The sequence below is a fragment of the Silurus meridionalis genome, chromosome 11 (genome assembly GCF_014805685.1).
Source record: "Silurus meridionalis isolate SWU-2019-XX chromosome 11, ASM1480568v1, whole genome shotgun sequence".
Lineage (NCBI taxonomy): Eukaryota > Metazoa > Chordata > Actinopteri > Siluriformes > Siluridae > Silurus > Silurus meridionalis.
The window spans coordinates 3,490,837-3,505,000 of NC_060894.1; the positions used below are offsets into that span (position 1 = coordinate 3,490,837).

At 39.7% G+C, this 14,164-nt stretch overlaps 1 protein-coding gene across 1 annotated transcript in view; it reads left to right on the top strand.

Annotated features, from left to right (window-relative positions):
• The first annotated feature begins 4,285 nt into the window (after positions 1-4,285).
• Positions 4,286-14,164, top strand: part of atp6v0a2a (ATPase H+ transporting V0 subunit a2a) — a 14,114-nt gene continuing 4,235 nt past the window's right edge. The window contains exons 1-14 of the mRNA XM_046861939.1: positions 4,286-4,422; positions 5,210-5,307; positions 5,568-5,694; positions 5,778-5,860; positions 6,229-6,322; positions 7,063-7,275; positions 7,676-7,826; positions 9,094-9,233; positions 10,326-10,483; positions 11,478-11,568; positions 11,766-11,884; positions 13,019-13,229; positions 13,358-13,477; positions 13,776-13,889. Of these exons, the coding sequence (XP_046717895.1) occupies positions 5,282-5,307; positions 5,568-5,694; positions 5,778-5,860; positions 6,229-6,322; positions 7,063-7,275; positions 7,676-7,826; positions 9,094-9,233; positions 10,326-10,483; positions 11,478-11,568; positions 11,766-11,884; positions 13,019-13,229; positions 13,358-13,477; positions 13,776-13,889 (1,647 nt within the window). The 5' untranslated portion in view covers positions 4,286-4,422; positions 5,210-5,281. The remainder of the gene's footprint in view (positions 4,423-5,209; positions 5,308-5,567; positions 5,695-5,777; positions 5,861-6,228; positions 6,323-7,062; positions 7,276-7,675; positions 7,827-9,093; positions 9,234-10,325; positions 10,484-11,477; positions 11,569-11,765; positions 11,885-13,018; positions 13,230-13,357; positions 13,478-13,775; positions 13,890-14,164) is intronic.

The following is a 14,164-nucleotide window of genomic DNA, read 5'->3' on the forward strand; positions in this document are numbered from 1 at the left end:
TGATCACAAACAAAATCATCAAAATGTTCAGTGTTGTCAGTATGATGCTGCACAGTTTCAGGATTTCTTGATATAAACTATGTTTTGGATCTCAGTGAATGAAAATGCACAAAATTTTACTTCCTTCTGTTTGGCATCTATGAATTTCAGCAGCACAGATTCATTTATATGATTGCATATTTGATTTATATTTATTGTAACAAACCGAACAGGATACACACTTTTACTTTACTGTACAAATGTTCGTTTGTTTCTTATTTGTTCATCCATTTTTTTAGAATTTATACTTCTGTGTTTTGCTCTGTGTGTATTCACTCTTAAACTGAAGGCTCACAAGATTCACCTTTGACCTGTTTTAGAGAACTGGTTGATTATTGGTTGATCTGATGCCGTACACTCGCCTTTATTAGTGACATTCAAGATCTGCACAATTCATCAATTATTATTATATACATTTATTATTAATAGAAATTTAAGCTTCACACATTCTGACAACTGGTTTAACCATTTTGCATTCAATGACTTTTACAATGAACTGATGCTGAGATGTTTTGGGGGTTGAGACTATTTAGGTAAAACCAGTATAATATATTTTGATAAATATGAACAACTGATAATGTAGGAAACAGCAAACACTTGTACACAATCAATTAAATGAAAGTACCAAAGAATTCACAATTCGAACAAAGCACGGAGAATTATGACGTGCACAAGTGACGAGATGATGTGGAGGTCGAATAAGTAGTTTTGACAATTTCTTTTCTGATCTGAGAAACGCTCCGAACTAAACTGAGAAAAACTGTAACGTTATTAAACTCTCGGCGTCACCAGACACTGAAACAGAGCGTGTCCGGCTTCAATTGTGAACTAGCGCCCCCTGCCAGATACGTATATACTGTAAAGTTTATCCAAGTGTAAATTGCTCTGTTTTGCTTAATGATGTAGTGTAAATTGTAAAATGATTAACAAATGACAGTGTACTACCCATACTGATCACCATTCTTTAAGACTCTTGTAGGCTAGGCCATGTCTCAACTTACGATATTTTCAAGTTACGATGGTGACATTGTAACGCATCCCAAGGACTACCTGTGCAATCATTTTCGATCTGTGTCACGCTTTGCTGTTATGACAAAAGAGTGTTGTAAGCAGTCTCAATTGAACTGGAAATTAAACTGATTGAGCTAAGTTTAAAATGTGAATCTGAACTGGCAACCCTGCAGGAATCCGTGGCATCAATCTGGCAACCCGTGTTCTGGTGTCGATCGAGTTTTTTCTGTCTTATCCCCCTGGCTGCAGTAAGATGGGCTCGAGCTTCAGGAGCGAGGAGATGTGCCTGGCACAGCTCTTCCTGCAGTCCGCTTCGGCATACGACTGCATCAGCGAGCTCGGGGAAATGGGCCTCGTCCAGTTCCGAGATGTGAGTGCAAACTTCCTTCTTCCTTCATCTACCAGGGTTTTTTATTTAACACAAATGCATCTTCAGATCTAGAATTTTGTGCATAATTTATGCAAATTGTTGCACTCATAGGATTGTTGTGGGAATGTTTTGCATTGTGGGATTTTGTCAAGCAACCAGTTTGTTCGTGCCCCATCAATTGATCAGTAGAAAGTGGCACAAATTAGTTTAAAAGCCTGTGTTTTCTAGGATGCCTGTGGTGCTTTGGCACAGATTAATACCCTTCTATGGTTTCTGTGTAGGTCACAGTGTGTGTGTGTGTGTGTGTGTGTTCTCAGTTTCCCCTGTCCTTACACACTTTCATTCAGAGTGAATAAGCATCTCATATATCATTGCTATCAGTCCATCTTTGCATAGATTCCTATTTTCAAAGCGAATATATTTTATCTTTTTTTTCCATCAGGATCCAGTTTAATCGCTCGTCTGAATGTGTAATGCAGTCGAGATGTAACCATAGCAACGATCCCAAATACTGTTTTGAGGCCAGGCTTTGTTGTTGTTGTTTCCCTCTCTGAACAGAAAGGTGTTCATGTTTTAATTAAAGGCAAGAACATGAAGAGAACAAGGCTACACCCTCTTACTATTGTACCATAGCAACAGTTATATATGCTTGGCTATGAATGTGTTAAAAGTTAGCTAAATGTTGATGTTGGTAAAAGAGGTCCTATAGGACTGAATATAGATTTTTCCTATGGGAATAATCTATATTTAGCAATTGCTTCCACTGTTGTAGACGTATACATTTGCCTGCCAGACTGCACGCGTTTGTGTAAGGTTTATTTTGTCACAAAATGCAAAAAATACCTACATCTTTTTATTTAACTGACATGACTTGACCGCTGATCGCCCATGTGTATTCGTCCTTTTTGTCTGTCTGTCTGTTCATCTCTCTATTTATCAATCTATTTACCTGTACCTCTACTTATGCCTATCTATCTGTCTGTCTGTCTGCCTATCTGTCTTTTTATTTATCAATCAGTCTGTCTATTCTGTAGTCTATCTATCTCTCTATCTCTCTATCTATCTATCTATCTATCTATCTATCTATCTATCTGTCTATCTGTCTGTCTGTCTGTCTGTCTGTCTGTCTGTCTGTTTATCAATCAGTCTGTCTACCCTTGAGTCTATCTATCTATCTATCTATCTATCTGTCTGTCTGTCTGTCTGTCTGTCTGTCTGTCTGTCTGTCTGTCTGTCTTTTTATTCATCAGTCTATCTACCCTTTTGTCTGTCTGTCTGTCTGTCAAATTATCTGTCATATTCTGTTGTTGCCTGCTTTAAAATGTATTTGTATTGTATGTATGTTTCTCAGTACACATATTTTTTCTAAGTGGAATTATTTGTTGTTCCTTGTTGTATAATGATTCTATAGGACACCCTATTGTCAGGATTACATCAAGAGACCACACTTACTTTTAACGTCTGCACGAAGTCAAGTTTCACATTTAACAATAATTTACACTTGTGTATAGTCTTGCCATTCACAGCACCCTTTGTCAAATCAAGTGCTGTTTAGAGACAATAAACATGGTGACTACAGCTCTATTTGTGGTAATTTAATGGTAATCTTAATTACACAATGAATGTATGATAGATTGTTGCTATGGATACGGATCAGACGTATTATCTCTCTTTGTTGTAGGTTTGAATGAAAACATTTTCGTCATTTTTGTGACGAAAATGGAAAAAATTCCCTGAGCAGTGTAATAGCAAAGGTGATCATGTATCATAAATGTCCACTATATAGACAAACGTTTGAGTCATATGTGGTTTTTGAACATCCCTTTCCACATTTAGGCCCTATTTCATGCTACGACATTCAAAAGCATGCTATACAATTGTGTGCCTCTAATTTTGTGCTAACACTTTGGTGAGGAAGCACATATGGCTGGTGTCCCAACTCTTTTTGTCTACAATGTGTATGTCTACTTTGTTGTCATGGTTACATTCCGGTTTGATGCAATTGAGAGCGATGATTAGGTTCTGTATCTGAAGGAGCTCAGTGTTTATTGACATAAATGAAAGTATTATATTCAGCAGTTGTACAATGTGAAATACTTTGAATGCTGTAAGAGTGTTTTAGTGGGGAGCGCTAGCACATGACGGTGGGGGAGAGGTCATCCTGGTGTGTCTGTGAGATATTGATTAAAGTGGAACGAGAAGCACCAGACTGAGACGTGAGGTGATGGCTAATTTCTCATTTCAGCTCAACCCTAGCATCAGCCCCTTCCAGCGCCGCTTCGTCAGCGAGATTAAGAGGTGTGAAGAGATGGAGAGAATTCTGGGTAAGAAGGCTTTCACTGGGTTTTCTCTGGGTTTTCATTGACATGGGTTAGTGACCATTCACAGCATGACTACACATATCATACAATAGTTTTGCATCAATTTTTTTTGCATAGTTCCTGGTGTTACCTGTTTTAGCTAATATATTAATATATGTGTGTGTGTGTGTGTTTGTGTGTGTGTGTGTGTGTGTGTGTGTGTACGTGCATATATAAACAGGGTACCTCTTAAGGGAAATCAAGAAGGCCAACATTGCTATTCCGGAACCTGAAGTCAGTCCTGTAGCTCCTGTTCCCAAACACGTGCTAGAGATAATGGTAGCTATCTATCTATCTATCTATCTATCTATCTATCTATCTATCTATCTATCTGTCTGTCTGTCTGTCTGTCTGTCTGTCTGTCTGTCTGTCTGTCTGTCTGTCTGTCTGTCTGTCAGATTTTACAAGTCGATGTGTTTGTTTGTGTGTGTGTGTGTGTGTGTGTGTGTGTGTGTGTGTGTGTGTGTGTGTGTGTGTGTGTGTGTGTGTGCGCACGCGTGTTTAGGAGCAGCTGCAGCGTTTGGAGGTGGAGCTCAGTGAGGTAGCCAAGAACAAGGAGAAACTCCAGCGAAACCTTCTTGAGCTCACCGAGTACACACACATGCTGAAGATCACACACACCTTCATGCACAGCCGCCCAGGGTGAGCCACACACACACACACACACACACACACACACACACACACACACACATACATATTCATATCAAAGATGTGCATCTCCATAACTAAGGCCGATGCGATTCGCATCTTGCTGCATAACTAACGATTCGATACATTAAAGATTCATATGAAGCAGCTACAGATGAGAAGCGATACAATACGATTCAATGGAAACAATATGATGCTTTGCAATGCATTATGGTACACCTTCATTTCTTTGGTTCAGACAGACAGCAAATCATCAATTTACTTAAATGCCTTCTGACTTCTAACACATGGCCCCTTTCACAAACACGCCTTTGCAGTGCAAAAAACTAAAGAGAAAAAATGAAATGAAACCAGACATTTTTTTTTTCTGTTTTGTCTCTATCAAGATGCAGCTCTACCTCTGCCATGTTAATCTGTATTCTATGTGACTCTCAGGACACGCCTCGGTCTCCGTAGTGTTGCGATACATCATATTCACGTAGCAGCAGCGGTGCTGAGAGAACGCACTTGAGAAACAGTTCAGCGAGGAGAAAACAGTCTACATAGAAAATATCGGTCACAAATGATTAAAGTAACATAAAAATGTGTTAAAAAAACGTTGCGTTGCGATACAAATGCCAGCTTGTATCTGATGCACACTTTTTTAAATCAATGCAACACATTGTTAACTTTAATACCGATGCACGCTTTTGTGTGTGTGTGTGTGTGTGTGTGTGTGTGTGTGTGTGTGTGTGTGTGTGTATTTGTGTGTTTTTTGTGTGTATTTGTTTGTATTTAGCACGAGGCTCTGGGCCCCCAGTACGAGGAGTTCCCCTCTCTAGAGCCTGAGTCTGTGGCCGGCTGCACCGGTATGCAGAGACTGGGGGCCAAACTGGGGTGAGTGGTGATGGAGCTTCACTTCCTCCTTACAGCTGCGTCCCAAACACCAATGTTTAAACATCAAACCAAATAATGTCACACTTGTTAGCCTACTATCTACAGCACTATGCATTATGGGTAACAAAGGGAGAAATGGTGTATATAAATGTTATAGGACATAAAAATGGAGTACCAATTAAGCATCATTTATTATCTCTCTTATGTGTGTGTGTGTGTGTGTGTGTGTGTGTGTGTGTGTGTGTGTGTGTGCGCGTTAGGTTTATCTCAGGGCTGATCCAGAGGGTGAAGATGGAGGCGTTTGAGCGTATGCTGTGGCGGGTGTGTAAAGGTTACACGATCCTCAGCTATGCCGAGGTGGACGAGCATTTGGTTGATCTCGATACTGTGAGTGAGAACACACACACACACACACACACACACACACACAGACCAAGTGTGTTATTGGTTTCTTCTGTTTCCTACTGCAGGGTGAGGTCAGTAAGAACGTGGTTTTCCTCATCTCATTCTGGGGCGATCAGATTGGACAAAAAGTGCAGAAGATCTGTGACTGGTGAGTAGGAGGAGCTTATAGTGCAAATTAATGATAGATTTTAAATAATGCTACACACATACGCAGATCAGGCATAACATTATGAAATTATAGCAGTAAAAAAACACTGATTATTGATGGCAACAGGCTTATGGGTGGCCGAGGCTTATTGATGCAGGTGGGGAACGAAGGCTGATCCGGGTGGTCTGATTCAGCAGACAAGCTCCTGCAGCTCAAATTGCTGAAGAAGTTAATGCTGTTAATGCTCAACAGGTCACGCCTGTTTTGGCAGCAATGTTATGTAATGGCCAAAATGTTTTGCCTGAGCAGTGTAGTTTGCATTATTGAAATATTGTGTTGTACTAAATTTGTGTGTGTGTACATTTCAGTTATCACTGCCACGTGTATCCCCACCCAGAGACCGACGAGGAACGTGCAGATGTAATGGACAGCTTAAGGACCCGTATTCAAGATCTGAATAATGTACAAACTATTCTTAAAAAAAAAAATCTTTCCGTCATCCTACAAGAACAATTCTCATGTATTATCAAAGCTACAACTAATTATAACTAATTATACAACTTCTTTTACTGCCACTACAATTAGTCCTTCTAATACTACAACTAATATTTCTACAACTAGTAAAATTATCAGAATTATTACAACAATAACCATACAACTACTACGAGACCTAGTACTAGTACTAATACTACGGGTAATGACTACTACTATTTATAATAAAAAATAATAGTAATACAACCAGTACTAATACTTCAATTAATACTACTGCTACTACTTATATATATATATATATATATATATATATATATATATTAGTAATAATAATACAAATATTACAGCACCAAATACAAGTACTAATACTTTGCCTAATAAATCTAAATGAATAATCATAATAATATTAATAATAATAGTACAACTACTACTACAACCAGCACTAGCACTTACACTTTAATTCATACTACCACTATTTGTACAGATGATAATATTAATAATAATAATACAACTACTACAACTATTGGTACTAATACTTTGATTCATTTAATAGCTATTACTTTTTAAAATAATAATAATAGAACTAAAACAACTAGTGCTATTATACTATAATACAACTATAATACTACAAGTACTAATGTGTGTGTGTGTGTGTGTGTGTGTGTGTGTGTGTGTGTGTGTGTGTGTGTGTGTGTGTGTGTGTATATCAGGTGCTCCACCGGACTGAAGATTACCTAAAGCAGGTTCTGCAAAAGGCCTCAGAGTCAGCGCACTCCTGGGTGCTGCAGGTGAAGAAGATGAAGGCCATCTATCACATCCTCAACCTGTGCAGCTTCGACGTCACCAACAAGTGCCTCATCGCCGAGGTGTGGTGTCCCGTTAACGACCTGACCAACCTGCGAATGGCTCTGGAGGAGGGTTCGGTGAGACGAAACCCAGCCATAATTCTCTATTGCAGGTGTTCTGGTGTGGGTTTGGATCATTTGTGATCAGACCAGGTCCAGGAGGCTCATTAATCTGGCTTTGAACTAACAGAAGGGTGTGGCTTTTGTAGCGGCTAATTGTAGCTTGTAGGCTATAACTGAAACATGACCTAAAATAATGTATGGATTTAATCAAAAAGAACCAGTAGGTCTGATATATAGATCAAAGTTGCTGGTATATAGATTTATCTCAGCCTGCTTTAGCATTAGCATATGAACATTCGCTTCTATACGTCTATCAGTATAGAGTGATATTGTACTATTGTTTAACAGAGAAGATAAATATGCATTTTTACTGAATAAAACATCAGAGCTAATCGATCACCTCGTATGTGGACAGAGGAAAGGAGACGCCACCGTGCCGTCGTTCGTGAATCGTATCCCGAGCAAAGACACGCCGCCCACACTTCTGAGGAGCAACAAGGTCACACGCGGCTTTCAGAGCATCGTGGAGGCGTACGGAGTCGGAGATTACAGAGAGGTCAGTCCAGGTGAGTGCTGCTAACGATGACTCGGTGCTTTTATGCTCCGTTGCTACTGTGACTAAGCCTGCATGCCTGCTAGCAAACACAGATTTGGTGTGAAAGTGTTAATATTATTGTTTGTTATGGAATATTTTGTGACTCCTAAAGGTAAAGCAAGTAGGAATCATAATGATTTCGTTTTAGTCAATACCAAAATCTATACGTATACAGGTAGTCCCCAAGTTACGATGGAGATGCGTTACAATGATCTGATCATAACTATAAAAATAGCGTAAGTCGAGACCTAGGCCTAAGCCTTGGCCTAAGCCGCTACTTTTTTCCCACACTTTGAACCCCGCGGCTTAAACAACGAAGCGGCTTATTTATGGATTTTTCCTGGGTTTTTCCCGGTTTCACAAACTTCAAGCCAAAAAACTGAACACCATAACATTAGACCAATGAAATTTCCGAACGGAAACGAAAAAAACGCACCTCACCTGTGTTCTGAGCTGCACGGCTGCGGGTGATTTTTAACGCACGACGATGCTAAAAGATAAACTCTCGAGAGAAATTATTGTAAAAGGAAGGAGGAAGACAGTGAACAATGACTTTCTTGGTCGGCTACTGTTTAGATACAAGCCGTTGTAACGCGTTGAGTCTGGGTGAAGGGAGAGCTCGCTAACTCCAGTTGCAACAGAAATCATATAAGCACAGACAGGTTTCCAAAACTCGTGTTTTGAAATTTTTTTAAATCTTTTTTTTTTTTTATATCTCGGTATTTGATAAATGCAGCAGCAGGTTATTCCCAAAATGCCGCTCTGCTCTTAAAGGAGCCACAACATATTTCACCTGTTACACCATGTAACAGACCCTGTCTTTCATTAAAGCCTGTGTAAAGTTCATTAGTTTGCTTATGTGCGGCTTATAGACAGGTGCGGCTTATTTATGTTTAAAATACAAATCTTTGTCAAATTCAGTGGGTGCGGCTTATATATGGTCCGGTTTTACGGTACATAATTTAGCAAAATAAAGCAATTTGTGTGTGTGTGTGTGTGTGTGTGTGTGTGTGTGTGTGTGTGTGTGTGTGTGTGTAAAGCTGTTATTAATGATAAGGAAAGTTTTTTTAATGAAAATAAAGTGGACATTTATATATTTGTTTGGTGTATTTGTTACATTAACCAGATTGTTGCATATGAAAAAAATGAACATGCGTGTATCTCTCAAAAACTGTAAAAGATTCTGTGTTTTCAACCTTCTGACAGGCACTGGATATAAAAACGCTTTCTCTTCGCAGCACCCTTCACTCTCATCACATTTCCTTTCCTGTTCGCTGTGATGTTCGGAGATCTGGGACACGGCGCCGTCATGTTCGTCTTCGCCTTGTGGATGGTGCTGAACGAACACGGCTACAAACGAAGACACGCAGGAAATGAGGTCAGAGGTGGAAACTCCGTTACAACTGTACTGAAAAGGCTAAATTAACCTACTTTTTTCAGAATAGCGTTTATGTGATCTTTTTATTTTTATAATGTTTATTTAATTATTTAATTATTAGGATTATTTTTTTATTAGTAGTATTATTAAGACTATTAGTGACATTTAAGATTCATTTGCGCAATTCATCAATTCAAGTGAAATTCACAAAAAAAAAAATCGAAATTTAAGCTTCACGAATGATTGAATGACTTATGTCATGAACTGATACAGAGATGTTTTGGGGGTTCAGACCATTCAAGTGAAACCAGTATAATATATTTTGATCAACATGACATGAACAACTGATAAAGTAGGAAACAGCAGACAATTGACAATAATGCACATTGTGCAGCTTTTAGGAGATAAATAAGTCAAAAAGCTGTATAAAAGAATGTATAAGTTTAGTGCCTATACGTTTGTTCTTTATGATTATAAGTTTATCCCTAATGAGCGAGCCAGTGGTGACAGTAGCAAGGAAAAACCCCTTGAGATGGCATGAGGAAGAAACCTTGTGAGGAACCAGACTCAAAAGGGAAACCATACTCATCTGGGTGGCACTGAATATCCATTCATTACAGTTCCATCATTGTTGAGGTGTTGTTCAGTGATGTGCGCTTAAATGCAATCTGATGTCCTGACTGTTAATATTAATTACAGTCCAAATCCTCATGGTTCTTGAGTTCTTGAGCTGCAAATAGAAAGCAGACGTTTTAGGGTATAAGATAATGTAATCTATAAGTAACAGGGTACAAGTGCACAATATTGGGGCACAAACCAGTGACAGAATGAGGGACCTAAAACTAATGAAGCAAAAGAAACGCTAGGAAATGGTTGCTTGTCACTATATGAACATACGGGGAAACTACAGACAGGAACCTGAGCTCAGGCTTTATCTGGATCTCATGGAGCTGTGAGGCTGCTGTTTAAATCATGATTTCATTGATTGGAGGTCATGAGCAATTCAACACTGAAATATGGCGGTTGCGTCACGCGCCTGCTCGGAATAGAAAAGAAAAATGAGATAGCAGTATTTTTGTTTTCCATGTGCAGATGTGGAACATGGTTTTCGAGGGCCGATATATCATCCTGTTGATGGGTTTTTTCTCCTTGTACACGGGACTCATCTACAACGACTGTTTCTCGAAATCGCTCAACATCTTCGGCTCGAGCTGGAGCATCAAAGCCATGTTCAGGGAACGGGAATGGACGTAAGACACACACACACACACACACACACACACACACACACTGTACAGGTAGTCCCCTTACGATGGAGATATGGAGATGCATTTCATTACGCTCCAAAGCAACTAAGAAACACTATAAAATACACTATATAACCAAAATTATTTGGACACTTGACTTTGCCAACCATATGTGGTTCTTTCCCAAACAGTTACCACAAAGTTGGAGGCACACAATTGTATAGGTTGTCTATGGAAAGTGGTAGCATGCCATTAGCCAATTGATCTAGGAGACCCAAACCTGTTCCAGCATGACAATGCCCCTTTGCACAAAGCCAGCTCATGAAGATATGCTTTACATGGGTTTGGAGTGGAAGATCTCCTGCTATAGAGCTCCAACCCTATTGAACAGATGAATGTGAACGCTTACTGCACCCCAGGCCTCCTCACCTCACCTACACCAGTACCTGATTTAACTAACTCGCATATAGCTGAATAAATCTCCACAAATCTCCTCAGTCACACTCCAAAAACCAAGTGGAACATCTTCTCAGTAGAGTGGAGGTTATTGTAAAAATGCACATACCAATCTTTTGGTCAGGTGTCCACAAACTTTTGTCCATATACTGTATAATGAGTGATGTACGTTTACCATTTCAAAACAGTGAACTGTGTAGTCAGTGTTCCAGAATGAACAAGTGAAGATGTTTGTATAATGATTTATATAAAACAAGTACTACTTTATATTGTATAATACGCTCACGCAGATTGTTGATGCTGTGTTCAGGCATGGTGGATTGAATTCCATGTTTTTTTTGCTTTCTTCAATAAAGTTGATTTCCATTGCGATGTCAGTTTCAGACAGTGTTAATTTGAACCATTACATTGTACAATTCAATGTTCTACTGTAAAGACACTAAAAGTACTAAAGAAATGCTCAAATACGCAGTTTTTTGCACATAAAATAAAATGTACCTGCTTCTAAAGTCGATTTTTTTCTCCGTTTGTCGTCGTATAGAAATGAAACTTTACAGTCCAATGCTTTCTTGACGCTCGATCCCAACGTGTCTGGAGTTTTCAGCGGACCCTATCCATTGGGCATCGATCCGGTAAGAAATATGACATAAAATTTAATGATGTCTAAATTAATACATATAAACATTTATGTGGCATACTGTGCATCATGTGGAATTACTATGATTTAGTCAAACTAACAGGCAAAAGTATGGTGGGTTAAAACTATAGTAATAAGGTGCTCTCTTTTTGATTTTTACTGGTGTGTGTGTGTGTGTGTGTGTGTGTGTAGATTTGGAACCTGGCAGTGAATCGACTGGCTTTTTTGAACTCCTATAAGATGAAGATGTCGGTGATCATCGGCGTTTTACACATGAGCTTCGGCGTGGTGCTCAGCGTCTTCAACCACCTGTGAGTCAGTCGCTGTGTGTCGGCCACTTCTACGTTCAATAAAGGCATTGACCTTCTGTTTGTGGATTATATTTTGTTTATTTAACTGCAGAAATATGGATCTGTCTCTCTATCTGTCTGCTGTGTCTGTCTGACTGCTGTGTGTCTGTTTTTGTGCCTTGTTATTTATTAGTAAACTTGTCTGTCTGTCTGTCTGAGCGCCTCGTTTGTTTCTTTGTGTTTTTTTGTCTGCTGTGCGTCTCATTCTCTAAATGTCTGTGTCTGTCTGTCTGTCTGTTGTGTCTGACTGTTGTATGTCTGCCTCCTGGTCTGTTTGTCGACTTGTAATTGTGTTTGTTTGTCTGCTGTGTATGTGATTCCTTCTCTAAATGTCTCTGTCTGTTTGTCTGTCTGTCTGCATGTCTGTCAGTCTGACTGTTGTCTGTGTGCCTCGTTAATTATTAGTCAACTTGTTTTCTGTCTGAGTGTGTCATTTCTTTCTATGTGTTTGTCTGCTGTGTCTCCTTTTAAATGTCTGTCTGTCTGTCTGTCTGTCGGTCGGTCTGTCTGTCTAAGTCTTGTGTGTCTGCTCTTTATTTATTTGTACTTGTATGTGTGTCTGAGTGCCTCCTTTCTTTTTCTTTGTCTGCTTTGTGTCTCTTTCTTTTAATGTCTCTGTTTGTCTGTTTGTCTGCTGTGTCTATCTGTTGTATATATGCCTCCTGGTCTGTTTGTCGACTTGTGTTTGTGTTTGTTTATCTCATGTTTGTGTCTCCTTCTCTAAATGTCTCTGTCTGTCTGTCTGTCTGCTGTGTGTCTGATTGTTGTCTGTCAACTTAGTCAACTTGTCTGTCTTAGTGCCATTCTTCCTTTGTGTTTGTCTGCTGTGTGAGTCTCTTTCTCTAAATGTCTCTGCCTGTCTGTCTATCTGTTTGTTTTAGCTTGTGTGTCTGTCTGATGCATGTCACTCTCATAGCATGACTGTCTGTAATTGCATCTCTATATCTGAAAAACACAGTCAGTGGGTTTGTGTCTGTTTGTGTCTTTGTGTGTGTCTCCATTCCTCTCTGTCTGTCTGTCTGTCTGCATGTCTCTCGGTCCTCATGCCCGTCTCCCTGTGTGTACGAGTATTTCATGTATTCTGTATTTTCACAGGCACTTCCGTCAACCCTTTAAGCTCTACCTGCTCTTCCTGCCTGAGCTGCTCTTTCTGCTGTCTCTCTTCGGGTATCTGCTGTGTTTGATCATCTACAAGTGGCTACGTTACTCAGCGTGTGAGTCTCGCTCAGCTCCCAGCATCCTCCTGCACTTCATCAGCATGTTCCTCATGCAGTCCAACTCGGCCACACCCCTTTACCCCGGACAGGTCAGTGCATGCATGCTTGTGTGTGTGTGTGCGTGTGTGTGTGTGAAATCACAGTGTGTATGTGCATACTGACCTGACTGTGTATACTAATGGGTGTATATCTGTCTGTGTGTGTGTGTGTGTACCAGATGTCACTGCAGGTGTTTCTTCTGGTTGTGGCTTTGTTATGCGCGCCTGTGCTGTTGCTAGGGAAACCGCTGTACCTCTACTGGCTCCATCACGGTACCAAGGGCCTGGGAGTACGCAGGGTGAGTGAGTGTGTGTGTGTGTGTGTGTGTGTGTGTGTTTGTGTGTGTGTGTGTGTGTGTCTAATCTATCTACATAAGCTGTTTGTTAGAATCACTGTGGTTGTCAAGTAATATGCTTAATATCTGAACAATAGAGTGGATTTTAAGGGTTAAATCTTGCCATTTATACTCTTTGACCTGAGAAAGCCAGTTTTTCAGTCACGTGTGTTCATAAAAGTTCATACAGTTTTCTGTGTGTGTGTGTGTGTGTGTGTGTGTGTGTGTGTGTGTGTGTGTGTGTGTGTGTGTGTGCGTGCAGGGTTATGAGCGAGTTCGCCGTGTGAGCGAGGACGATATGTCCCCGTCTGTAGTCCACGATGAGGAAGAAGGAGGACTGGAGGATCACACAGCACGCGAGAGCAACAGGCACCAGGTACCACACAGTGAACACTATAAAGGTCTTATTGTATTTAAATATAATATTTTTAAGGTTGAATATAAATATATGTGGAAATTTAAATTTTTATATATCTTATTGTATTTTTATCCCTACTTTTATTCATAGCCAGGCAGTTTTATCTTAATAAACTCAGACTATTACACCAATGCTGTTAAATTCTAAAATCTGTTTATTTCTGTATCATCGCCACATGGACTGTATGATATATCATAAAAATAAAATGTAAAATAAAATGCGTGATTGTTTCT